Raw genomic sequence first — 27,346 nt, forward strand, 5'->3', positions numbered from 1 at the left:
TCCATACACCACATCCTCCCTTCCGTGGATGTTCCACGGGTTTCGGCTAGTTATTATTGTTACAGTTTGAGTGTGAAATGGAGATAACTGTCTTAAAAGATAAAAATTAGTGTTTCAAAAGAAAAACGAAATGGATCGGGAGAAACCGGAAGAGGACGAAGAAGAAGAGGCTGGGGAGGATCAAGGGAGATCGGGAAAGGAAGGCCAATCTGCTTCGAGGTGTCAAGCGGACGCTGGTGGACATTGGTCACGAGCGAATATTGGTTTCCCCGGGAAAGGGATTCCTGTGACAGTGTCGTTATTGCTGTGGCAGATAAACCTGCATGACGGGTTTTGCTTTTGGTTCCGAAAGTGAATCATTGCTGGAGAGCAGGTACGCCTCCATTACAGGCCCGTCCGCCATTTCACCTCGGACCAGCCATTTCACCTCGCACCAGCGATTCGCCTGGTTCTCGTGTGTGTCGTGGATTTCACTTGGGAATTCTCGGTTCTCCGCTTGGGAACTGCTGCTCGTTCATGTCAGTGTCATTGTCTGGTGAACCGAAGGTGTGAATTCCCAGTCACCTTTTGGGTGAACTTTTGCCTGACCGACGTCGGCCCGCCACCTCACCAAGCGGCTCGTCTGCAGCGTCGACTGTCAGCCGTCCTGGGGTCAGGTTTCAGTACGACCTTTGTTCTTGTGATCACCGGAGCGTGGATAGACTTTGACCTGGTGTCGTGACAGTGACTTTGGGGGTGTTACATTTCGCTCACGTGGAGTACCGTGAGTTATTGAGTTAAGAAACTGGTGGTACCATCATAGGAATTATATGGTGTTTGCTGTGCAATTGAGGTTTTCTTGTACTTGCGCAAGTTATTATATTGTGCGATATTAAGACAATACTTGGTTTTTGGTATCGATTGATTGGTGTGGTTTCACCATTGGTCATTGGCACACATAATAGCACTCTGCCGTGACTCCTTTCGGGGCTCGGAGGTACACCGTGACCGGGGTTTGGGGAGGAGCACGTAACAGTTATATGCCTAAAACTTTGGTACAGCATTAACTTTGGTAACTTGTAGCGAGTGACCGATTTTTCAGCTGCTTGGGCCATCCGTTGGGCTCTTCAGAAATTTCGACCCTTTCAGCCACAGGCCTCTCAAAAAGGTGGCCGTGGGTAGACTTCAGTAGATCCACGACTTCAGCTGTGTCCATATAGTCAGTCAGTCCAGCAAAGCAATACATTTAAACATTCTACATAGAGCATATAGTTTCACGATCGATGTCGACCTTCCTTGCTTAGAGGTTTTCCCTTACTATCATATACGAGGAATGAACCTATCTTTACGGACGGGATAATTCCCCCCACAGAATTTTGGACAGGTGGCTTGTAATACCCACCTCCACCGGTAGTGGCACGATATGACATACATTTACATAGAGAGAATTGGAGGTCTTCCCCCGACCCTGAAACCCCAGGACTGATTTTTATTAACAACCTAAAACCTCCCCATTCACTCACCCACCTCTCACCTCATCCCTGAGTACAACCCCCAGTTTTCATATAATTCCATCCAGCAGTTCAGGAGTGCATCAAAATCAAGCAAATAAACACTTCTGGATTATATATAAAGTACGATTCATAACCCTTAGACTCGATAAAATATTAAAGAAGTTCATATTGGATACAATTCAATTAGAGCATATCTAAGGCTTAGAGCATATCTAGTAGTACATACAGGAATGTGAAAAAGTAAGTACACCCCATGTAAAGTTTTGACTTTTTCAACATATTTAAACATGAGGCTATTTGATCTTCATTTCAACAATATTGATAGATAAAGGTGATACAATATAACAAATATCATGAAACATGTAGATTTTGTATTCCATTGTATAATTTAAATAAACATAAATGCAAATTTTGCATGTGGAAAAAGTAAGTACACCCTTGGCTCTAATAGGTGGTATTGCCCCCTTTGGCAGAAACAACCTCAAGTAGACGTTTCTTATAACTGTCTACCAGTCTCTGACATCAACTTGGAGAAATTTTTGCCCACACCTCCATGCAGAATTCTTTCAGCTGTGCGATGTTTGAGGGGTTTCTTGTCTGTGCCCAAACAGCTCGTTTCAAATCCCCCCACAACATCTCGATGGGATTTAGATCCGGGCTTTGACTTGGCCATTCCAGAACCCTCCATTTCTTTCTTTTCAGCCATTCCTTGGTGGATTTACTGGTATGTTTAGGGTCATTGTCATGTTGCAAGTCCACCTTCAGTTGAGCTTCAACTTTCCGACAGATGGCCTCACATTATCCTCAAGCACCCTCTGGTACAATGAAGAATTCATAGTGGCTTCTTTGATGGTGAGCTGCCCAGGCCCTGATGCAGCAAAGCTGCCCCAAACCATAATATTTCCACCACCATGCTTTACAGTTGGTATCAGGTTCTTGTGGTCAAATGCTGTCTTTGGTTTTCGCCAAACATGTCTTCTGGTACTGTGGCCAAATATCTCTACCTTTGACTCATCTGTCCAGAGCACATTGTTCCAGAAGTGCTGGTCTTTGCCGAGGTGTTCATTGGCAAACTTTAGTCTTGTCCTGATGTTCTTTCTGGACAGCAAAGGTTTCCTACTGGCATACCTCCCATGTCGATGAAATTTGTACAGCCTCTTACTAATGGTAGACTCGTGCACTTTGATATCAACAGTGGCAAGAGCTACCTGTAGGTCCCGTGATGACATTCTGGGGTTCTTAGAGACTTCTTTCAGCATCTTGCGGTCTGCTCCCGGGCTGCACTTGCTGGGGCGGCCTGGCCTGAACAAGTTGGCAGTTGTTTGGAATCTTCTCCACTTGTAGATGATCTTCCGGACAGTCGAATGAGAGATTTAAAACTGTTTGGAGATCTTTTTAAATACCTTCCCAGACTCGTAGGCATATATAACCTTCTTTCTGAAGGCCTCAGAGAGCTCTTTTGATCTAGGCATGGTGACGCCACACACTTCAACAACAAAGAGCAAACCAAACTAAATGTCTGAGGTTTAAATAAGACAGGTTCCTCCAAGATCCTCTCTGACGATGTTCTAATCATTTGCACCTGAGCTGGTGCACCTGATTCTAATTTTAGGTATTTGAAGTAGTGATAAATGTAGGGGTGTACTTACTTTTTCCACATGCGAAATTTGCATTTATGTTTATTTAAATTATACAATGGACTACAAAATGTAAATGCTTCATGATATTTGTTATATTATATCACCTTTATCTATCAATATTGTTGAAATGAAGATCAAATAGCTGTATGTTGAAATATGTTGAAAAAGCCAAAACTTTACATGAGGTGTATGTTTGGTGTCTGTATGTATGTTGGGTAACTACTCCAAGACCCTTGGGCCGATTCGACGAAAATTTCAAAATATACTCAAAGGGTCAATACGTAGGTTTTTTTACGAGATATTTTCTTTTTTTTTTCCGGATTTTCCATAGGTGTTATTAAGCCAGGTTATTAAGCCTGGCTTAACGGCCAAGGTGGCTGGCTTAAAATCTCAGGGTCTTGAGTTTGAGCCCCTGTCATGCCATTAAATAACACCAGGTGGGTTGACAGCCTGCCGACTGGTAACAGGAAATCAGTGGTACAGCTGTGCTCCCAGCAATGATGCAACCAGCAGCCACAGGCTGTATTTGGGTTATTTTTCCATTGTGATGGACCAATGGGCCGATAAGGGAACTCGCTCCTGGAAGGCGGGTTTACGCACTAGTTCCATTATACAAGAATACGTGCACTACCTCACATTACCAATGAATCCACATGCATACCCGATACCCCACATTGTACATTCAAAGTATTATGTATTATGCATTAATCGACAGTGCACACACCTGATTTATCACGACAACCCCTTCTCCTCCCTCCCTTTCAACACCAGAGTCCCCAAACTATCCGCAATTTTGTTTTAAAATAAAAAAAAACTGAAATGATCAAAACTCGTTTTCATGAATAATTTTCCTTTTAATTAAAATGGTACAATGGCAATTAGAATACAACAACAGGCATTTTAAGGCCATTTCCCCTGCAAGAGCAGGGGATAGCCTTGCTGTCCCCATGACAATCTTCTCCATTTTGCCCTATTTTCTGCATCTCCCCTTGTTAACCGCCCCCTTGCCCGCATTTCTTCTTCGACCATCTTTAGCCAAGTCTTTCTTGGTCTTCCCCGTCCTCTACTTCCTTCTACATTCATTTCCATCACTCTTCTCAACCAGTCACTTTCATCCTTCCTCAACACATGACCAAACCATCTCAAACTGTTTCTCTTCACAGCATCCATCACAGGCTCGATACCCACATCTTTCGCAATTCATCATTTGTCTTCCTCTCTCTCAACGACACTCCGCACATCCACCGAACCATTCGCATTTCCACCCTTTCCAGCCTTCGTTGCTGCTCTACGTTCATTACCCATGTCTCGCTCCCATAAATCATAACACGTCTCACACATGCAGCATACACCTTTCCCTTCAGCTTCAACGACACTCCCCTCCTCGTCAGCACGCCACTCAGTTCCCAAAACTTCTTCCATGCACATCTCACTCGAGGAACCGTTGCCGAGTCTGATCCACCTTCTCCATTCAGCATGTCTCCTAGGTAACAATGTTTTCACACCTTCCAGCTTCATGCCGTCTCCAAGATCCAACTCAACATTTCCTCCATCTGCAGCTCCCTCTGTGCACACCTTACACTTGAATGTAGCTGCCACACTCGTTAATGACCCTCTCAAACCACTACATTTTTGATGAACCCACTCAGCGCACATTGTACATTGAATGGAATTCACTCCGACACCCTTCCTGCACACAGCACACTGCCACTTCCCAGTTATTTCCACCTCACCACATGCTTTACCACTTGCCATCACCTTCGTTTTTCCGATATTCACCTTCAGACCTTTTGTCTCCATACATTCCTTCCACTTGTTCATCTTCTCCTTCAGTCCATCCATACTTTCTACAATCAACACCAGATCATCTGCGTACAACTCCCATCGAAAACCCTCCTTTACGTTCCGAGCCAGCACCTCCATCACAGCTACAAATAGTAGTTGACTTAGTACCGACCCCTGATGCACTCCCACCTTCACATCAAACTCATCACTGTTCCCGTCCTTCGTCCTTACAGCTGTGCGTGCTCTTTTGTACATTGCCATCACGACTCTGATCAACCATTCCTCCACTCCTACCTTCCTCAATGCCCATGCCACTACTTCACGTGGAACCCTATCGAATGCATTCTCCAAATCAACAAACCCAAGAAACAACTTCTTCCTCTTGTCCATGTACTTCTCCTGCAACTGCCTCACAATAAAAAGCACATCTGTCGTTCCTCTTCCTGGCATAAATCCAAACTGCATTTCGTCGATATTCACTTTCTTCCTTATCCTCCTCTCAAACACCATTTCCAATACCTTCATTCCATGCTCAAATAACTTTATCGCTCGATACGAGCCACAGTCCAGAGGGTCACCTTTCCCCTTGTATAGAGGGACGAGGGTACTCAGTTCCCAATCCACTGGAATGCGGCCTTCTTTCACCTCCAGATTGCAGATCTCTGTCATTCTCTTCACACCCCAATTCCCGGTGCCTTCAACATATCTCCCACAACTCCCGTCGGCCCTCCCGCTTTTCTACTCTTCATTGCTTTTATCGCTTCCTCAACTTCCTTCTCGGTTATCTTCTCTGCCCGTCCTAAAACTGGGTTACTCTCTGTGTTGCCATCCCATTCATTCTCTGCATTCAAAAGTATTTCCATATATTTCTTCTATCTTCCTTTAATTCCATCTGGGTCCACAACGATTTGTCCCACTTCATCCTTCAAGCAACTCACCCCCATCACATCACACCTCTCTTTCGCTATCTGCTTTGCAATCCTGAATACCGCTCTCTGACCCTCTTCCAAATACAAGCATTCTCCGAACATTTTCCGACATTCCTCCTGCGCCTTTGCTACCTCTTTCTTTGCAGCCTTCTTGGCTGCCTTATAACTTTCATGCTCTGCCTTTTCTGCCCCCATACCCTACGCCTTCTGCCACTCCTTGAACTTCTTCCTCTTCTCGTCAATCTTCTTTCCAACTTCATCATCCCACCACCATGTTTCCGAGTGCCTCGGTGGTCCTTTTGTCCATCCACATACCTCACCAACGGCTCCCAACAGACTATGTTTCATTGACATCCAACCACTTTCAAGCTCAACCACATCATCCTCTACAATACTTTCACCGTTTCCAATCGGTGAAAGTTGTCTTTTTGATTGTGAATTGTCTCTTGATTGCGATTTGTGATTTGTGACTCCCTCAATGATTTGATTGTGATTGTGAATTGTCGTCCAAGAGACAATACACCAGCATCGTCTCTTGGACGTTCAACAAGAGCTTTCCAATCATTATTTTCACCATCATCAACCTTTCACTCACTCTAGTCACACTCACCACACTGTCGACAAACTCCTCAGAAAACAGGACACCAACACCATTCACGCCTTCTGGGCACCCTTGCCACACAAACTTGTATTTATGTCCCTGCCTACCCTTCACCATTCTCACCCCATTTCCCTTCCATCTCGTCTCCTGCACACAACATATGTCCACTCTTCTTCTGACCAATACTTCCACCACTTCTCCTGATCTCCCTGTCATTGTCCCTACATTCCATGTCCCAAACCTCAGAAACCAATCTCCACGTCGGGCATCAGACGTTTCGTCGTCATAAATGGAGTGATTTCCACCCTTGCTTCGATCGGGTTCCCCACCTATAGTTTTGACGAGAGGGAGTGGGGTCCCCCACGGGGTACTTTGGGCTGTACCCTGCCCATATGTAGTTGTAATTGTCATGGTTCTCTTTTTGAGGCAATGTTTTTATGGCCGGATGCCCTTCCTGACGCCAACCCTTTTAGTCACCTCTTATGACAAGCAGGGATACGGTGTATCTATTCTAAACCGGGGTATACACCGGGGTACCGGGGTAATTAGAATAACTGTTAATATTTTCACAACAAAGAAAGAAGAAAAAAAACCTTAACATTTAATTAACTTTCATCTTTGTGATGGTGTAAAGTACCATCTAATGCATCTTCAAAAAAATTCTCACAACCAGATTCTTTTGAATTCAGATTCACAATCAAAATCAAAAGAATTCAAAATCAGATTAAAAAATAGTTTGTTAACCCGACAGTATTAATTTCAGATTGCTTCGTAATTTCAACTCAGTCATCGTCGAATTTCTCTGACAAAGGGGAAACAGCGGTGCAATGTAATAACGTACAGAGAATACGATGAGAAGCGCATCTCTTTATCCATTTAAACATGGATGGATAATCAGCTGGCTTCACATCCATCAATCTTCCGAGATCAAATAAACTCCCACCGGAGAGCACTTCCAGGCAGTGAGGGATTGTGGGAAGGCTATGAAATATTTACAAAAATACATACAAAGAAATATAAAATGCAATTTCAATACACCAGCATTGTCCGGTACAGAAGCTGGAAGTGCACACGTGTCGCGAGCGCAGACATTCACAAGAAGTATATTTAAAATTTATAACGTGCCAGAATGAATCTCCTCCGAGAATTCCGACTTAGAACTTCAAAGCCTGACGTCCCCGCAAGCGGCGGGATTTCTAGAGGTCTGTAGGAAACGGGTTCCGTGAGTGCGGCCACGTGCTTTACGCCAAACTCCTGGGAGTGGTGCGGCTCCTACACTCGTGAATCGGGGTGCGGCAACATTGCAACACAACAGCTGCAAAAGGGCAGCGTTACCACTCCTTCGGTTCTGGCCTACCGCCACGTTCCGATCTATCCCTGGCCATTTGTTAGTTTTTGCATGTCCTCCCCATCCTATCACGCACCGTTTAAACTTGTGAGCTTTGTGGCAAAGGCACATTCCGCAGAGCTTGGATGCAACGTTATGTTGCAGAGTAACCCAATAATGGATGCTGAATATAGCGCGCGCACACGCACACGCACTACGGGTGTTGCAGACAGGGCTGCTTGTGTCCGGCTAGCAGTCATGTGAGCCAACCACATCTCAGCAGCTGCCCGGACAGTGCGAACAGGCCAAACGACCACAGCAGCCGCTTTGTCTCTCTTGGAATCGGAGCTGGGAATCCTCTCCCCGAATGCATCAATTTGTCGAGATCGGCATTCAATGTCTCAAAAGATAATCCAAAAAGCTTTGATTCGACCTCAAGGACAAGAGGAGCTGGGTTTTCAAAATTGGAGCTGAGGAAGAGTTGCAAGTTGTTCCAACACTACCCCTAGTAACAAAACAAAGGCGGCAGCAGCAGATAATTTGCGCCTGTGTCCATAACTCGCATCTGTAAGCGATGTCCAGCTCCTGTAAAGAGGGAACGGCAAGTGCTCCTGCAAACAAACCGTTTGATACCAGCCACATGGAGAAGTAGCTTGCAGATTTGCTCACAGCGCCTGCCTTGCAGCCATGCACATGGGGGTTACGTCCAATAGTGGAGGTCAAGCATCATTAACAAAGGTTAAAGGTCAGTGACACGCCATCATTATCTGTCAGTGGAAGAGAATTCAACACTGCAGGCGGAATGGCATACACACAAAAGGAAGAGGGAAAATTAATTCGTTTATAAAATTAGAAACTGCCTTTTGAGAAAATGGTTTCTTTCAGCCAGCCTCACTTCACCACCAAACGCCTTGAACAATGGACAAAGAATTACATACATCCATACATGGGTAAAATGATTTATCGCAAATAGCTTTCATTTATACCCATCTTCCTCACCGAAGCCGAGACCAAGAGGAGACGAAGAGGACTTGCAGCACATAGCACATTGACAACAATTGCAGATATATGTATGAATATGTATATGTATGTATGTATGTACGTACACACACACACACACACACACACACACACACACACACACACACACACACACACACACACACACACACACACACACACACACACACACACACACACACACACACACACACACACACACACACACACCTTCCATTTATATAAAAGAAAGTTTTTGTTTGTTTGTTTGTCTGCACGCGATAATCTCCTGAAGGGTGAAACATAGGAGGAAACCTCTAAAACAAAAAATGTCGGGACGGGCCCCGGGAAGGTTATAGGCTAGGTGGTGAGGCCGGTCGAGGCCGCTTCGGCCGGGCTGGGCCCATTTCGCAATTAAAGGCTGAGCTGAATTATAGTAGTCAATCTTCTACGGCCGCGAGTAAAAGCTGAATTATAGTAGTAAATTCATTCAAAAAGAACCGGGGCAGCGCCGGGTGGTTTCGGCTTGTGTGTGTGTGTATGTAATGTATGTATGTAATGTATGTATGTATGTATGTATGTATGTATGTAATGTATGTATGTATGTATGTATGTATGTATGTATGTATGTATATATATATATATATATATATATATATATATATATATATATATATATATATATACACAAAGAATTAAGTTAAGCACCCCTACACAAAGAATTAAGTTAAGCACCCCCTAATATATATTCTTTGTGTATATGTATACATTGGCAAATTGCGAAGATGGTCCCTCCAATAGCCAATCTGGATGAATTGGAACGTGCATTACATCGGGAATGGAACAACCTGCCACAGCAACGCATACGACGGCTTACAGGGGCTATGAGACGTAGGGTTGAGTCAGTGATCCGATCACGTGGGTCCTACACACGTTATTGACGCAAAGATCGCTAGAGGTCTTCTCAGAACAATGACTGTACGTTAGAAAACATAAACGTCATCCACACTGTCCGTGATGGACCTATAGCTCCATACTTAAATTGAGGTGAAAATATGCCTAAAATTCCCAAAAAATTTCACCTTAAATTATTCAGAATAACATATTGAAAACGGCATGATTGTTATGTTTTTATGTGACCATAATATCACTTCTCCAGAAAATATAGCAATATCATGGGTATATTACACTGTTTTGACGACAACAAACTTGTAATGTGCGAGGTTGTAAAAAAACGGGGGGGGTGCTTAACTTAATTCTTTGTGTATATATATACAGTAAATATATTCTTATAATATATCTATATATATAAAACACAGTTTGTGTGTGTGTGTGTGTGTGTGTGTGTGTGTGTGTGTGTGTAATGTTACCGATAGACTCCTAAACGGAGAGGCTCACGTACTTGATATTTGGCACAGACATGGCCATTGAGCCTGGGAAGAACATGGCCGACCTAAAAATTTATTTCATAATATTTTTTTACCATATTTTTACCTCAGCGCATTTCAGCGAGGAATATTATGCACGGATTCTGACCGGTGGCAGAGCAGCGCGCTGATTCGCTCAGAGCGATCACGTGATGTTCCTTGCCGCCATTAACTCAGTTACGCGTTCGCACGTATTTCAGAGCGAAAAGCGATTGTGTTTTTTCACATTTCAGCGAGGAACATTGCCATTCACACCACATAGGTTTTTTTTTCTTTCATCTTTAGATCCATATTTTTTTTCAGCGAGGAATATTATACACGGATTCTGAATCGGTGGCAGAGCAGCACGCTGATTCGCTCATTCGCGCTCATTGATGACGATCACGATCACGTGATCACGAATGATGTTCGTGACGCGATCACGTGATGTTCCTTGCCGCCATTAACTCACAGCAAGTAGCATAGATTTTAGCATGATTAGCATTTAGCATGATTGAGCATAGATAGTAGCATGTTTCACATAGTTTTTTTTTCATCGAGGAATATTATACACGGATTCTGACCGGTGGCAGAGCAGCGCGCTGATTCGCTCAGAGCGATCACGTGATGTTCCATGCCTGCCGCCAGTTGGCTTCACTTTTCACGGAGTATGAGCGTTCTATATATTTTCAATTCAGTGCGCCCGACTCGCTCACGTACTTGATTTGTGGCATAGACATGGCCATTGGGCCTTCACGGTGTAATTTGTGCGAGGCTTTTGTCCGAGTGAGCTTGAGTCGAGAGGGCGAATGTACGGGTTGGGAATGTACAGGTCTCCCTTCCCCCACCCGGCAACGCCGGTACTGGAGGGCGTCACAGGATCGGTGAGTCTCCAAAATCCGCTTCGTGCTGTTGCGAAGATTCAGGACGATGTCGCGATTGTTGTGCTGCTCTCCGACCATGAGAACTGCAACGTCATTGTTGACTGGCCCTCCCCTTCCCTCTCCCCCCTCCCCTCCCCCTCCCATCCCTCCCCCTCCCCCCTCTTCTCCCTCACGTTTATACACGGAATGCCGGGTACTTCCTCCCCCCTCTTCTCCCTCACGTTTATACACGGAATGCCGGGTACTTCCCCCCCCCTCTTCTCCCCTCCCCTCACCCCCTCCCCCCTGTTCCCCTCCCCTCCTCTTCCCCCTCCCCCCTGTTCCCCTCCCCTCCTCTTCCCCCTCTCCTCTCCTCCCCTCCCCTCCCCCGCCCGGCAATGCCGGGTACAAGTGCTGATGTGCGAGCTTGTAATAAAGTGCTTTCGTTTGTATCCACGCGTTGTGGCCTACCTTTTTGGCAATCGAGTCGTGTGTGCACAGCACCACACTGGCGACCCCGACTGGTTCAGCCGTTGCTGACCCCCGAACACGCCATGGCTATCAACGCCGTCACCATCAAACTCCCGGAGTTCTGGGAAGCACAAGCCGACGTTTGGTTTGTGCAGGCCGAAGCTCAATTCCAACTCCGGGGCATCACGGCGGACAAGACCAGGTACTACCACGTGGTCGCCGCCCTCGGGCCCGGCACTGCCGCCCGCGTCGTGTCCATCTTTCGGCGCCCGCCGGGCGACCACAAGTACGCGGCACTCAAACGTCTCCTCCTCGCCACGTTCGGGCTCACGGAGGTCGAACGCGCCGACCGCCTCCTGGACCTTCCAGCCCTCGGCGACACACGACCGTCCGTCCGGATGGATTTTATGCTGTCCCTTCTCGGAGACCAGCGCCCGGATTTCCTCTTTGGAGCACTTTTCCTCCGCCAGCTACCTGTACAGGTGCGCCTCGCGCTGGCCGGTTCCAAAATAACGGAACCCCGCGCCCTGGCCGGAGAGGCCGACAAATTTTTCACGGCCTGCGACACGCGGTCGGTGTACAGTGCTGCCGTAGTGGATCCCGGTGCGGAGGCTCCAGCGCCCCCTGCTTCCCTCGTGGCCGCTGCTACGCCCCGCCCACTACCGCCGCCGCCACCACCACCACCGGCACGGCCGACGCCGCCGCAAACCTGGTGCTACTACCATGCCAGGTTCGGCCGCAAGGCAAGAATGTGCCACCCGCCGTGTTCTTTTGACGGGTCGGGAAACGACCGGGCCGGCGCTCACTTGCGGCCATGAGCGTCGGCCATTCCGGAAGCCTCCTGTTCATCACGGACACCTCGTCTGGTCGTCGTTTTCTGTGCGACACGGGAACGCAGGTAAGCATCCTCCCTGTCTCCGCGTCCGACAAGCAAGCCGCGGGCCAGGGCCCCGCTTTGCTTGCCGCCAACGGAACACCCATCCGCACATTCGGGAAGCGTTGCCTCTCACTGCGGTTCGGAGGGCAGCGTTTCCAATGGTCGTTCGTCACCGCCAGCATGCCAATGGCCCTGCTCGGTGCGGACTTCCTTTGTGCAAATGGGCTGTTGGTGGACGTTAAGCGTCGACGTCTCATCCAGGCCGAAACCTTCAGCTCGCTCGCTTGTTCGCTGAGCGGCTCGCTGAGCAGCTCGCCGAGCGGCTTGCCAAGTGGCTTGCTGAGTGGTTCCGTCCCGGCGAGATTAGTTTGTACGCTTCCGGCAGCGGAAGAGTTTACGCGCCTCCTCGCCAGTTTCCCGGCACTCACGCGGCCCACCTTTTCAGCGGTGGCCGTCAAGCATGGGGTGGAGCACCATATCCCCACCGGTCTACGCCCGGGCGCGCCGCCTCGACCCCACGAAGCTCGCCGTGGCGAAATCGGAGTTCGCCACGCTGGAACGGCTGGGCATCGTACGGCGCTCCAACAGCGCTTGGGCCTCTCCTCTGCACATTGTGCCAAAGCCCGGCGGCGGATGGCGGCCGTGCGGTGACTACCGCCGGCTCAACGACGCCACCACCCCCGACAGACTTTTCCACCCGGTTGGCAAACACGACCGTTTTCTCCAAGGTGGACCTCATCCGGGGCTACCACCAGGTCCCCGTACAACCGGACGATGTCCCAAAGACGGCCGTCATCAACCCTTTCGGCCTCTTTGAGTTCCTGCGGATGCCTTTTGGGTAAAAGAATGCGGCCCAGGCGTTCCAGCGGCTCATGGACAGCGTCTTGCACGACTTACCTTTCATCTACGTCTACCTGGACGACATCCTAGTCGCGAGCACGTCCCGGGAGGAGCACCTGCTCCACCTCCGCACGCTCTTCGAACGCCTGGGCCAGCATGGCCTGATCATCAACCCCGCGAAGTGCCGTTTCGGCGTCACCGCCAATCGACTTATTGGGGCCACGCATTACCAGGCACGGGGCCATCCCTTTACCGGCCAAGGTGGAGGCCGTCAAGAGTTTCCCGCGCCCCCGCACGATCAAGGGGCTCCAGGAATTCCTGGGCATGGTCAATTTTTACCACCGCTTCGTGCCCTGCGTCGCCCAGCTCCTGCGCCCCCTGCACGAGGCCCTCCGAGGGAAGCCGGGCAAAGGTGACATCGCCTGGTCGGAGCCGATGGCCGTGGCATTTGCGGGCGCAAAGCTGGCTTTGGCCAACGCCACCATGCTGGCGCACCCGTCGCCCGATGCACCAATCGCCCTCACCACCGACGCGTCGGACTACGCGGTGGGCGCGGTGCACGAGCAGTGGGTGCGTGGTGCTTGGCAGCCGCTGGCGTTTTTTAGCCGGCAGCTTCGCCCGCACGAACGCCGCTACAGCACCTTCGACCGCGAGCTGCTCGGACTCCACCTGGCGGTCCGACACTTCCGCCATCTGCTCGAGGGCCGCCCGTTCACGGCTTTCGTCGATCACAAGCCCCTTGTGTTCGCGATGGCCAAGGTCGCCGAGCCATGGTCGGCCCGGCAGCAACGTCACCTCTCTGCCGTGTCCGAGTACACGACGGACATCCGTCACGTCGTGGGTAAAGACAACCCGGTGGTGGATTGCCTTTCCCGGTCCGTCGCACACGCGGTCCACCTCGGGATCGACTATGCCCAGATGGCGGAAGACCAGACCGCCGACCCCGGCGTCCAGGCCTTGCGGACCGCCGTCACGGGCCTCCGCGTCACTGAGGTGCCGTTCGACGTCGCGGGCACGGCCCTCTTGTGCGACGTCTCCCTTGGCCGGCCTCGCCCCAGCGTGCCCGCTGGCTGGCAGCGCCCGGTTTTCGACGCCATCCACGGCCTGCCCCACCTGGGCACCAAGGCCTCCCAGAAGCTCGTCGCGGCAAAGTTCGTCCGCGACTGGGCCAGGACGCGCCTCGCGCGCCAAGGTCCACCGCCACACCCAGGCCCCGTTGGGCCCGTTTACGGTGCCCGAGCGTCGGTTCGACCACGTCCACGTCGACTTGGTGGGACCTCTGCCCCCCTCGTGGGGGTTCACCCACCTCCTCACCATGGTGGACCGCACCACCCGGTGGCCGGAGGCCGTGCCATTGGCGGCGACGGCTGCGGCTGACGTCGCGCAAGCCTTCATCGCCACGTGGGTTGCCCGGTTCGGTGCCCCCTCGGACATCTCGTCCGACCGCGGCCCCCAGTTCACCTCGGAGCTCTGGGGAGCGGTGGCGCAAGGGCTCGGCGTCAAACTGCACCGCACCACGGCCTACCACCCCCAGGCCAACGGCCTGTGCGAGCGCTTTCATCGCTCCATGAAGGCCGCGCTCCGGGCCAGCCTCCGCGACGGCGGCTGGGCCGACAGGCTCCCCTGAGTCCTGCTGGGCCTCAGGACGGCGCCCAAGGACGACCTGCGCGCGTCCTCGGCGGAGCTGGTCTTCGGACAACCGCTGCGGGTGCCGGGCGAATTTATCCCCGACTCCACGGCTCCTTGGTCCGCGGCGCAACAGCGCTCCACCCTGCAGGAGACCGCCAGGCGGTTCGCCCCGGTGCCGACGGCACACCACGGTTGCCCGTCCTCCCACGTCGCCCCGGAGCTTCGCACGGCGGAGTACGTTTTCGTCCGGCACGACGCCCACCGGGCACCGCTGCGGCCCCCGTATGACGGGCCCTTCCACGTGCTGGAGACCGGGGACAAACATTTCATTGTGGACATCGGCGGTGCTCCGGATCGTATCTCCGTGGACCGTCTCAAGCCGGCCCACCTTGATCTGGACCACCCCCCGCAAGCCGCTCTGCCTCCGCGTCGAGGCCGCCCCCCAGCGGTCAGACCCCCGGCACCCCCCAGCCCCGCTACCCCCAGCCCTGCACGCATCGCCAGAGGGCGTTTCGGCCGGGTCATCCGGCTTCCCCGCAAGCTCACCCTTCAGGTGCGCGGGAATTCTGGGGGGGCGCGTGTGGCGGGCACAAGGATCAATCATTCCGCGCACCAGTGGGTGGCGCGAGCGTCCGGGCCTGGAACTGAGATACATGCCCCGCCTTTCGGCCGATCGGCCACGCCCAGGGGTAAGGCGTGGCCTCGGGACATATATACGGGCTCGACCAGTGCTGATGTGCGAGCTTGTAATAAAGTGCTTTCGTTTGTATCCATGCGTTGTGGCCTACCTTTTTGGCAATCGAGTCGTGTATGCACAGCACCACAATATATAATATATATATACTGTATATATATGTATATATATATATATACTGTATATATATATATATACTGTATATATATGTATATATATATATATACTGTATATATATATATATACTGTATATATATGTATATATATATATATACTGTATATATATATATATACTGTATATATATGTATATATATATATATACTGTGTATATATATATATACTGTATATATATGTATATATATATATATACTGTATATATATATATATACTGGATATATATATATATACTGGTGTTGGGCTAGCGGCTAGGGTGCCGGCTTAGGATCCTAGGATCCTGGGTTCGAATCCCGGTCAATCGCTGAATTAACGCCAGGGGGGTTGACTCAGCCTGTCATCCTTCCGAGGTCGGCTAATTGAGTACCAGTTCACTGGTAATTCCCTGCTTGTCGTTAAAGGCGGCAAAAAGGGTTGGCGTCAGGAAGGGCATCCGGCCGTAAAACATTGCTTCAAAAAGGGGACCGAAAAACAACAACAACCACGGTTCCCGAAAAAGGCCAACCCCCGCTTTGCGGGGAAAAATGGCCTCTAAAGGTGGGTTTTATATATATATATATACTGTATATATATGTATATATATATATACTGTATATATATGTATATATATGTATATATATATATGTATATATATATATATATATATATATATATATAATACATACATACATGATCTGTTTTCACTAAGTCTTTCCATATCGGTGTGGTTCAGTTCACATTCCAATATATAGACAATTAACTGCCGAAAGCCGTTCAGCTCTCTTTCTACGAGAAATGTTCTTGAAAAATGTCCAAATGTACGATCCTTTCAAAATTCTCTCTTTGTACCTTTAGTTTTGTTCAAGGATCTTTTCTGGACTCAATCTTGTTTTTATTTTGTTAGTCGCACGTCGTCCTCCTCCTCCTCCTCCCCTTCTTCTTCCTCTTCTTCTTATTTCCCCACGATCGGTATGTCAAGCCCTCCCCCCTGTCGTCCAGCTCCACCATGAGACTATTATTTGTGAAAACACACTCCACTTTACTCCTACATATCATTTATCTTCCATCTCACATCACTCCTTAAATTATGCAACTGTGAGGTCCGCCTGCATGATGGAAGACTTGCAAACCTTACAAAGGATATGTACAAGAAAGTTAAACAAAGCGGGACATTTGGTCCATTATGTCTGCACTTTATCGTCCCTTCCTCTCGTCACAACATTCAACGAGGGGAATTTAAAAAAAAAAGCTTCTCGTAACGAGATACTGGTGTTTTAAAAATAATTTCAAGATGCTCGAGCAAATATAATTAGTAAGGACATCTTCTTTTTTTTTCCCCAACAGGAAAATGCGTGGTCGTCATCCAAAGCAAGTTTTTTTGATTGGCCTAAACAAAAACGTATGCGGCAAGCCATGGTTAGTGCAATTCAGGCAGATGTTTTGCTACTTTCACCACGAGAGAAAAATCCGGGTCAAACCAAGATAACCCTTCGTCGCTGACCTATGTCACATGACAGAGAGCAGATCCAAATGCACCCTCACCGATTTTACTCCGATTTTCAAACCTTGTTAATTTGTAGCTCGAAGCAGGAACCGAAAGCTCAATTACTCCCATTTTTTTTTTTGCAACAGTTTTTCTTCTTGTTTTTGATTCGAGTTCTTCCGTACAAATGTTTCATCACCGTGCTTTGTTTTATTACCACAACCATGGATGCTCTTTCAGAATAATTGACCAGTATTGTCTCTTCTCAAATGGTTCACTCAGGAATAGCTAGCCTGGCATCCGCGCGTCACTCACACTGTGTCACCTTCGCACTTAACACAACACAGCAAAATGCATCTTCCTCCATTCCCCATTCAGTTAGAATTTGGAATAATTTGCTGTGCTCAAATTTTCTTTGACCTACAACTTCCAACTCTAACACTCAGATGAACAGATTTCTCCAATCTTAACCCTCACTTCCTTACATTCTTAATTCTTACCGTTGCAGGTGGCTATTGTGTGAAACTCTAGGCCTGTCCCCTCCACTGCAAAAATACCACTTAAAAATTATTCGTGATGTTGAGGCTGTTTGATCCTGATACATGAAACACCCTGCAACCCATGCCTGCAGAAAACTGTTTTTTTTTTTTTTGGAACGCTGGCTGCATTTTCCATCCAATAATCATGTAACTTTGTACAAAAATTATCCATTGGTCGGCAATCCTATGTGGAAAGCTTTGTGCAAACCTATCAAGAGTTTGTGAGCAAAAACAAAGGTGAACAAGCGTTACGCCTCGGTCCCCCGTCGGTGAAGTGATGCGAGTTGACAAAGTGGAAGACGTAAGGCGGCCATCTTGGATTTTGACGTGGCGACCCAATTTTCAATAGCGTTCTTCCTCACGCGTAGATACACCGACACCAGATTAGAAGTTGGTACTTCGCTTATTTTTCAAGATATTCTGCTCACAAGGTTCAGACATACATGGCGGCGGCCATCTTGGATTTTGACATGGCGAACCAATTTTCAAGAGGTTTCTTCCTTATGCCTAGATACACCCACACACCAGATTAGAAGTTGGTACTTCGCTTATTTTTCAAGATATTCTGCTCACAAGGTTCAGACATACATGGCGGCGGCCATCTTGGATTTTGACGTGGGTTTCACCGACACACCAAATTCGAATGCGGTCCTTCGCTTATGCACACATGCACGCACGGACGGAGGGGAAAACCATGGTCCCGCTTTCGCTCCCCGGTGCGACAGGGGACAAACAAGCGTTACGCCTCGGTCCCCCGTCGGTGAAGTGATGAGTTGACAAAGTGGAAGACGCAAGGCGGCCATCTTGGATGTTGACGTGGTGACCCAATTTTCAATGGCGTTCTTCCTTATGCATAGATACACCCACACACCAGATTAGAAGTTGGTACTTCGCTTATTAGTCCCCTACCGGTGTACACCGGAGGGGACTATAGGTTTGCACGCCGTCCCTCAGTCCGTCAGTCCGTCAGTCTGTCACGCAAAGAACAGTTTTCCGGACTTTTTTTCTAAACTCTTAACGCTAATGATTTCAAACTTGGTACATGGTTTCCTCATGATAAGTTACAGGTCAAGTTCGAACTTCACGACGTTTCGATCATTTTAAACAAAGTTATGGCACTTTGAACTTTGGGAATTCTGATAATTCTGATGATCCTCAACTCACTGCTATTTTAAGTTTTAATTTCCTTTAAAAACCAATTTCTCTGCAATAATAGGACCGATTGAGATCAAATTTTCACCGTAGGGGAGACTCGGTCTGTAGAATATTTTAATGGTAATTATGACGTCACAGGTCACGTGGTTCGGCAGATATCGTTAATTAAACGAAAGTATTTTTAAAAATCGATATCTCTTCTTAATTCTTGAGTTCTCAAGCCGCACCACACGCCCTCAGCCTCGTCTCGCGAACGTCAAAAGCGCGACACAGCGCACGCTTTCCGGAGGAGCGGAGCCAAGCCGAGCAACATATACATACACATCGATCATTGATCGTGAACCAGAAAATATAATAAATTACTGATATTTAGCGACTCGAAAGGTTCTTTATCAACAACTTATTTTGTCGTGCTTCTGCTGACCTGTCTGCAAGGTGTATAAATCGAAGTCCCGAGTGCGAATCACAGGTGAGGCCGTCTTGAGGTAATTTGCGATTGGGAACGATTCAGAACCTGTGGGTAAATAACCCTTGGTAATTTCCCCAACAGTTTTCCAGACGACAGACTGCCGGTAGGGGACATGTATTGCAGCGCAATACTCAGAATGCTTGTTTTTCAAGATATTTCGCTCACAAGGTTCAGACATATATATGGTTGCGGCCATCTTGGATTTTGACGTTGTGACCCAATTTTCAATAGCGTTCTTCCTTATGCGTAGATACACCCACACACCAGATTAGAAGTTAGTAGTTCGTTTATTTTTCAAGATATTTCGCTCACAAGGTTCAGACATATATATGGTGGCGGCCATCTTGGATTTTGACGTGGCGACCCACTTTTAAATGGGGTTCTTCCTTATGCCGAGATACACCCACACACCAGATTAGAAGTTGGTACTTTGCTTATTTTTCAAGATATTCTGCTCACAAGGTTCAGACATACATGGCATCAGACATACATGGCGGCGGCCATCTTGGATTTTGCCGTGGGTTGCACCCACACACCAAATTAGAATTCGGTCCTTCGCTTACGCATGCACGCACGGGAAAACCATCGTCCCCCTTTTGCTCCACGGTGCTACGGGGGACAAAAAGTGAGGGCGGAAGAAAAGAAAAAGTGATGGCATCGGCCGACGTTCCACAACATGGTCATGGATGGTTGTGGACGCCTATTTCTAGCATACGTAAGCAGATATATACAGTACCTTCAGAAAGTATTCACACCCCTTGACTTTTTCACATTTTGTTGTTACAGCCTGAATTTAAAATGGACCAAATTGAGATTTTTTTTGCCACTGATCTACACATAATTCCCCATAATATCAAAGTGGAAGTTTATTTTATTTATATACTGAATTTTTTTTATTTTTTTACAAACGAATTCAAAACTGAAAAGCTGAAATATCTTGAGTCAATAAGTATTCAACCCCATTTGTGATGCCACTCCAAATTGAGCTCAGTAGAATCCAATTTCCTTTGATCATTCTTGAGATGTCTCGACAACTTGATTTGAGTCCACCTGCGACATATTCAATTGATTGGACATTATTTAGAAAGAAACACACCTTTCTATATTCAGAGGTCCCACAGTTGACGGTGCATTTCAGAGCAGAAACTCTACCATGAAGTCCAAGGAACTGTCCATTGAACTCAGCGACATAATTGTGAGGAGGCATAGATCTGGGGAAGGGTACAAGACAATTTATAGTGTTGAAATTTCCCAAGAGCACAGTGAACTCCATCATTAGGAAATGGAAAGTATATGGAACTACCCAGACTCTTCCGAGAACTGGACGTCCGGCCAATCTGAGCAACCGGGCAAGAAGACGTTGGTCAGGGGAGGTGATAAATAACCCAATGATCACTCTGACAGAACCACAAAGTTCCTTGGCTGAGAAGGGTGAACCTGCTGGAAAGGCAGCAGTCTCTGCAGCACTTCACAAATCTAGGCTTTATGGGACAGTAGCCAGACGGAAGCCACTCCTGAGAAAAAGACACATTAACAGCATGCCTGGAGTTTGCAAAAAGGCACGTGACATAGAGCATGAGACAAAATATTTTGTGGTCTGATGAGATGAAGAATGCAAAGCGCTCTATCTGGCGGAAACGGAGCACTGCTCATCACACATCTATCATAATCCCTACTGTGAAGCATGGGGGAGGCAGCATCATGCTATGGGGATGCTTTTCAGCAGCAGGGACTGGGAGACTTGTAAGGGTAGAGGGAACAATGAATGGAGCCAAATACAGGCAAATCCTTGAGGAGAACCTGCTTCAGAGTGCAAAAGTCCTTTGACTGTGGCAAAGATTTATGTTCCAACAGGATAATGACACCAAGCATACAGCCAAAGCAACACTGGAATGGCTTCAGAACAAGAATGTGAAAGTCCTTGAGTGGCCTAACCAATCCCAGACTTGTATCCTATTGAGAATATTTGGAAATTCTTGAAGATTGCTGTTCACTGATGCTCCCCATCCAACGTGACAGAGCTTGAGCAAATCTGCAAGGAAGAATGGGAGAAACTCCCCAAATCCAAATGTACAAACCTGATAGACATACCAAAGAAAACTCGAAGCTGTAATCACTGCCAAAGGCAGTATTGAATCAGGGGTTGAATACTTATTTAAATTAGATATTTCTGTATTTCATCTATAATTATTTTGTTTAAAAAAAATAAAAATAATTCCACTTTGACATTATTTGTAAATCAGTGCCAAAAAAAAAAATCTCATTTCAATCTATTTTAAATTCAGGCTGCAACACAAAATGTGAATATTTTCTGAAGCCATTGTATACGTTATACATAAAATTGGAGCGGTTGGATTTAAAGAAAGGCACATCCATCCAAAAATGTACTCTCCTAATCAAGTAATAAACAAGCGAAACCAGACCTGCTCAGCATTTCACCCGCTTTCCGAGGGAGAGAGGGAGAGAGGGAGAGAGGGAGAGAGGGAGAGAGGGAGTGTGTGTGTGTGTGTGTGTGTGTGTGTGTGTGTGTGTGTGTGTGTGTGTGTGTGTGTGTGTGTGTGTGTGTGTGTGTGTGTGTGTGTGTGCTGAATGACTGTCAGTTGACTGAATACTATTGACTGAATGTCAGTGCTACTGAAGTAGTTTCATGGCAAGTATTTTGCTGGGTGGTTGTAATCAGTCAGGATAGGAATTTGAAATCTGGTCATGGTGCCGGTGACAACTCACCTGCTCAAAACACACCAAAGGGTCTTTAACCTACACCAACCACCAGCGATGGCAGGTGGATTTTTCTGGCTACATTTATTTTAGTTATAGTTTGTGTATCAATATCGTCCTCAGGTATAATCATATAATCAAATAAATAGCACCGCAAAGCGGGCGTAACCCCTCAGCCCATGCATGGTGGAAACCAATTTCAAGATGGCTGCCGTGGCGGTCATATTGAAAATCACAGCGTGCCCATGAACCTTCCTTTACTCAACCCCAACACACACTGCAAAAATGGATTTAATCGGACAAGCTGTTCTGCTTGAAATTGACGGAAATCAATTTCAAGATGGCTGCCATGGCGGCCATATTGAAAATCACAGCGCACCCATGAGCCTTCCTCCAATCAACCCCTACACACACTGCAAAAATTGATTTAATCGGACAAGCCGTTCTGCTCGAAATTGACGGAAACCAATTTCAAGATGGCTGCCGTGGCGGCCATATTGAAAATCGCAGCATGCCCATGAACCTTCGTCTACTCTAGCCCAACACACACTGCAAACATGGATTTAATCGGACAAGCCGTTCTGCTCGAAATTGACGGAAACCAATTTCAAGATGGCTACCGTGGCGGCCATATTGAAAATCGCAGCGCGCCCATTTTCGAAATGAACCTTCCTCTTCGCAACCCCAACACACACTGCAAAAATGAATTTAATCGGACAAGCCATTCTGCTCGAAATTGACGGAAACCAATTTCAAGATGGCTGCCGTGGCGGCCATATTTAAAATCGCAGCGCGCCCATTTTCGAAAGGAACCTTCCTCTACTCAACCCCAACACACACTGCAAACATTGATTTAATCGGACAAGCCGTTCTCCTTGAAATTGACGGAAACCAAAAGTTGATGGACGCCCCGACGCTCGGACAACGCCCTTGACGACAATACGCCTTAGCCCAATTTGGGCTGAGGGGTGAAAAGTTATCCAAATAAGGTGATCTCTTGGCAAGGAATTGAAGGGCTTGGAGTTCGAGTGAAACACAACTCGAGTGCAATCTTCCCCACAGATAGAAATAGCTTTAGCTGGTGTACTTGCTGGGGGAGGGGAGAGGCAGATTGAGAGGGGCACGGAGCATATAATTGTGATGGGTGGAAAGATGGGTGGTTAAAAAAAAACAAAAAAAACAACAGAACACGACATATAATTGTGATGTTAATTGCTTGTGTTAATTATAAACCATCAAAAAAAAAAAAGCCGCACGCACGATTCTGAATGAGACTTCTAAAAGTGGGAACTGTGCTGAAACTAGTTCCTTAATTGCCTTGATGAGTGGCTGTTTCAAGAACATCCTTTATTGTCATAATAACTCGTTGGTTCATAACACAATTCATACTTTTATAACATCCATCCATCCAGCCAGCCATCCAATACCGATACTCTTCCCAGAGCATCGATTGCCGAAGCAGTCACCAGGTAGGGAATGCACACTCGGGTGGTTTGCCATTACTTTTACCAGCCAAGACAGTAAATTGGCCAGGGCACAGGCACACAATAGCTAGCCCTTTTTGAAAAGACTCTCGGGATCATTGATGTCCTCAAACTAATGCTTGCAGGACAGGACACCCAGCTCAATGGCGTACCCGTTGATGCAACGTAGTAGTTTGTAACAGTCGCGGCGATCGTTTTTGCTGATGAGCATGCGGCAGTTGGTGTGTTCAGTCAAACGACTTGAGACGATTTTAAAATAGAAGCACATGGCTCATTCTCAGAGAGGGTCTGCACTCCATCGTAACATACACAAATATAAGTAGTGGACCAAACCCAGATTGTCAACCGTACCATTGCATTACCAAAAGAAATAAATAAATAAACAAAATAAAACCTTTTTAAAATGATCGTAATTTGATTTTCGTTCTATTCAAAGCTATAATTCATAGAACACCTTAGCCCGTGCAGTCTTGACATCAAGCGGCCATGGGGAATGGTCTTTTCAACTCTTGCTTTGTGTTTCCGTGTACGATCTATATTTCCTACAAGACGCAATTTTGTCTGAATCTCGATATCCCCAATGCTGAGAGCGAGCGGCACTTTTGATTGGTCAAGATGGTGTAATATTTTGTCCAAGTACTGCTAAATTGGAAGGGTTTTGAAAGTGTCAAAAGGTGATTTGTGTTCTACACTCTACTGTGTTCAAGTATAAAATTAAATTGAAATAAAAAAAATATTTTAAATGTCACACAAATTTTTTTTGGAAGTTCACCGACGTTGATGTAGCGTCTTTTACACCACCCTATTTAATGCATTACATTAGTTATTCATGCTAGTTGTTCGTGTCCTTTATAGACAGTAGGTTTCCTATTTAGAACGATTTTCAATTTTGTGACTGCCAGACAGGTAAACAGACTAATACAATTACCATACACCTCTCTGTGCATGTGCGATCGGGACGAGATTCCGTCGAATTTGCCAAATTCAGAACCAAAGGCAAAGTATTACTATATGAACGTTCATGTTCCGATTCGTGTTCTAGTGTTCAACATGTAAAATTATATTTAAATTAAGTCTGACGTCTGCAGACAGATAGACAAAGTTAACCAATTGCTTAACCCCAGCTTCGCACACGGGTAACTATAGTGATGATGCAACACCCCAATAATATCCACTATCTAGTGAAACCGAGTTTGACTGGGATTGAATTACTAACTCGACCTGCTCGTTGCATCACTGTTGAGGCACGGCCATGCCGCTGATGTCGTGCATAGCACCTCTGTACATTACAGCGAGGATTAAAAATTTGAATCAAGTTACCAGTACACCATGGCCTACGCCTATCAAAAGGTGCCATTGGATTTTTCTAACATCCACCAGCAAATGCTGCAGATAATCCATACATAGAGGATGCCAAGGTTCTCCACCCATAACGCCATATTCGAGGGAGTCTCTGTGTCGTCTAAAAATACACATGGTACAGCTCGAAAGGTAATAATCCATATACTCCGTTGAAAAGCTAATAGTCTATTTACTAGGAACAAAAATTTGTTTATTTTATCACATTTACTTGCCCGTTTCAAAAGCCTGTGTTTATCGACTCGAGGAAGAAGAAGCGGGACCACGAGCTTCAACGTTGCGTTTCCAACTGTAACATTTATTATTCTACGACAGCAGGTGCCCCTTACAAGGACAGGGGAGGGGCTCACAATTTTTTTAATAGCAATTTTTCTCAAAGCAATAGAAAATAAACCTAGTAATTATAATTCATAACTTAAGGAGGAACATGCGATCATTTCAAAAAAGGTTTATTGGTAATATTGCAAAACTGTCGAATATGTAATGATGTTGAACGGCTATTTTGTCATCTTGACAGCATGGTAGAGTAGAGGTGTTTGAGCCATCTTGTGTGCTGTCAAATTTTGCTTCACAGGCAGGACGTTGGTTGCATCACCAAGCGGCCCTACCATCGGCTGGACGATTGGGTGTCCCGTCTTCTAGCATTGGTTGGTGGGTGGTAAAGACCCTGGTGCCCTTTGTTAACAGTAGGCCATCGTGAATTGGCAACCTGAACAAATCCCAGATTCAAACCAGAAATATCTCAACAAAGTCTAACCACTGAGTTGGGGCTCTGGCATTTATGTTACCTTCAACGACCCTGTGGTCAATACTGGACCTTAAAACAAGGCTGGAGACGAGACTGCGAATGCGACTGCGACCCTTGTCAGATTTGTCTTCCATTACAAACCAAACATCTTGCACAGGAAGCTGCAGTTTCAATGAACTATATTGTGGCTGAAACCTCAGTTCATGGATGGTGATTCAGCTTGCATTTTCACAACTGGGTTTGATGAATTACAAAGTGCAAATGTGTGGTTTTTCCACATTATTAGTACTAGCAACGGTACCCGCCCATGGGCGGGGCTTCAATTGGGAGGCCCAAATGAAAAGACAAATATCAGAAATTGAAGGCTTTTTTATTTTAAACGATTTATGTAAACATCCGTTAAATCATATCACACGCAAATCATCAAAATCTAAACATTATTTGTAGAATTTCAATAAAAGCCACATCACTGTTCATGTCGGTAAATATTATTCCATAGTTTGGAAAAACTGGAAAATTGGAAAAATTGGAAAAACAATTTAGCCTATTTTACTCCAGGGGTCCCAGGATTACCCACCCAAAATTTCGTTGCGATCGGTTCAGCCGTTTTCGCGGTACCCGGGAACAGACGGATGGACAGACGGACAGACATTTGGTGAATTATCGTAAGATAAATACGTTTTTTTAAATGTGATCAAACTTTACACACCGGAATGCTCTCATAAGTCTTAAAAGTGGAATTCCTATCTTATTGCAATTCCAAAGCAGGTGCAGTTAGGATTGTGGGAAATCTTTATTTCGGCATTTCGATATTGAGGTTCATCGGACATTATTATTAGGGGGTCAGCACCACATGACGTCCATCCAAAGGTCACGGGGGAAGTAAAAAAAAATCAGCAGGACAGAGAAAGTTCGAGAAGGACACAAGTGACGTTTGTCCCAGAAATAGTTACACAGATTCAAACGGCTCCATCGATATCATTTTTACTCCGAGGATGACGAGACAAACACCATGAGAAAGGGAAAATCGAAAAGTTGCCCATTTTGGTCTTTTGACCAAAATTTTGTGAATGCAAAAAGTTTGAGTTGCTCTTTATCAAATCAAGGTGTATGTAATTACCTTCACTCTTCCTTTTTCGTACTTGTTTGTTGCTGCTGCTGTTGTTGTTGTTTCTCCTGCTCCTGTTGCCGTTCCAGCCGCCGCCTTTGGTAATTCTTCACCAACATGAACCCAAAACACAAGAGGATGCTCTTAGCCGCAAGAATGTAGAACAAGAGAGGGAAACGGTCCAACGCCGAGAAGTTTAGCCAATCGAACATGGCAGCGGCAACGCCGGCAAGACCCAGAGATGAATGTCTAGAATGAGCGAAAGGGGCGTAAGCGTGATGCGGAGGGTGTGCGAGTGCCGAGGTCTCGTCTCTTTCCTTCCCTCCCACACGTTTCCATCGGTAACCGCCAGAGGACGCGCGCTTCGCCTGAACGTGACACACGTGCGGTACAGTGCGCCATGACGCAAGGACAGTGGAGCGTCACGTGATACGGAGCACCAATCTATTTTGAGCATTTGGCAAAAATTGAAGATAGTCTGTACGTGGCGAACTACGGATATTTCTTCGCCTCCCGTGGATACAATGAGCAGTTCTAAATTGTCCACAGATGTAACAAAGATCATTTTAAAAAGG

At 46.8% G+C, this 27,346-nt stretch overlaps 1 protein-coding gene across 1 annotated transcript in view; it reads right to left on the reverse strand.

Annotated features, from left to right (window-relative positions):
* Positions 1–27,178, reverse strand: part of LOC137433862 (small integral membrane protein 11) — a 34,863-nt gene extending 7,685 nt beyond the window's left edge. Inside the window, exon 1 of the mRNA XM_068126271.2 lies at positions 26,784–27,178. Within this exon, the coding sequence (XP_067982372.2) occupies positions 26,786–26,983 (198 nt within the window). The 5' untranslated portion in view covers positions 26,984–27,178 and the 3' untranslated portion in view covers positions 26,784–26,785. The remainder of the gene's footprint in view (positions 1–26,783) is intronic.
* Between the last annotated feature and the right edge of the window lie 168 nt (positions 27,179–27,346).

This window comes from Myxine glutinosa, chromosome 10 (assembly GCF_964187855.1).
Source record: "Myxine glutinosa chromosome 10, kmMyxGlut1.1, whole genome shotgun sequence".
In the NCBI taxonomy this organism is placed as follows: Eukaryota; Metazoa; Chordata; class Myxini; order Myxiniformes; family Myxinidae; genus Myxine; species Myxine glutinosa.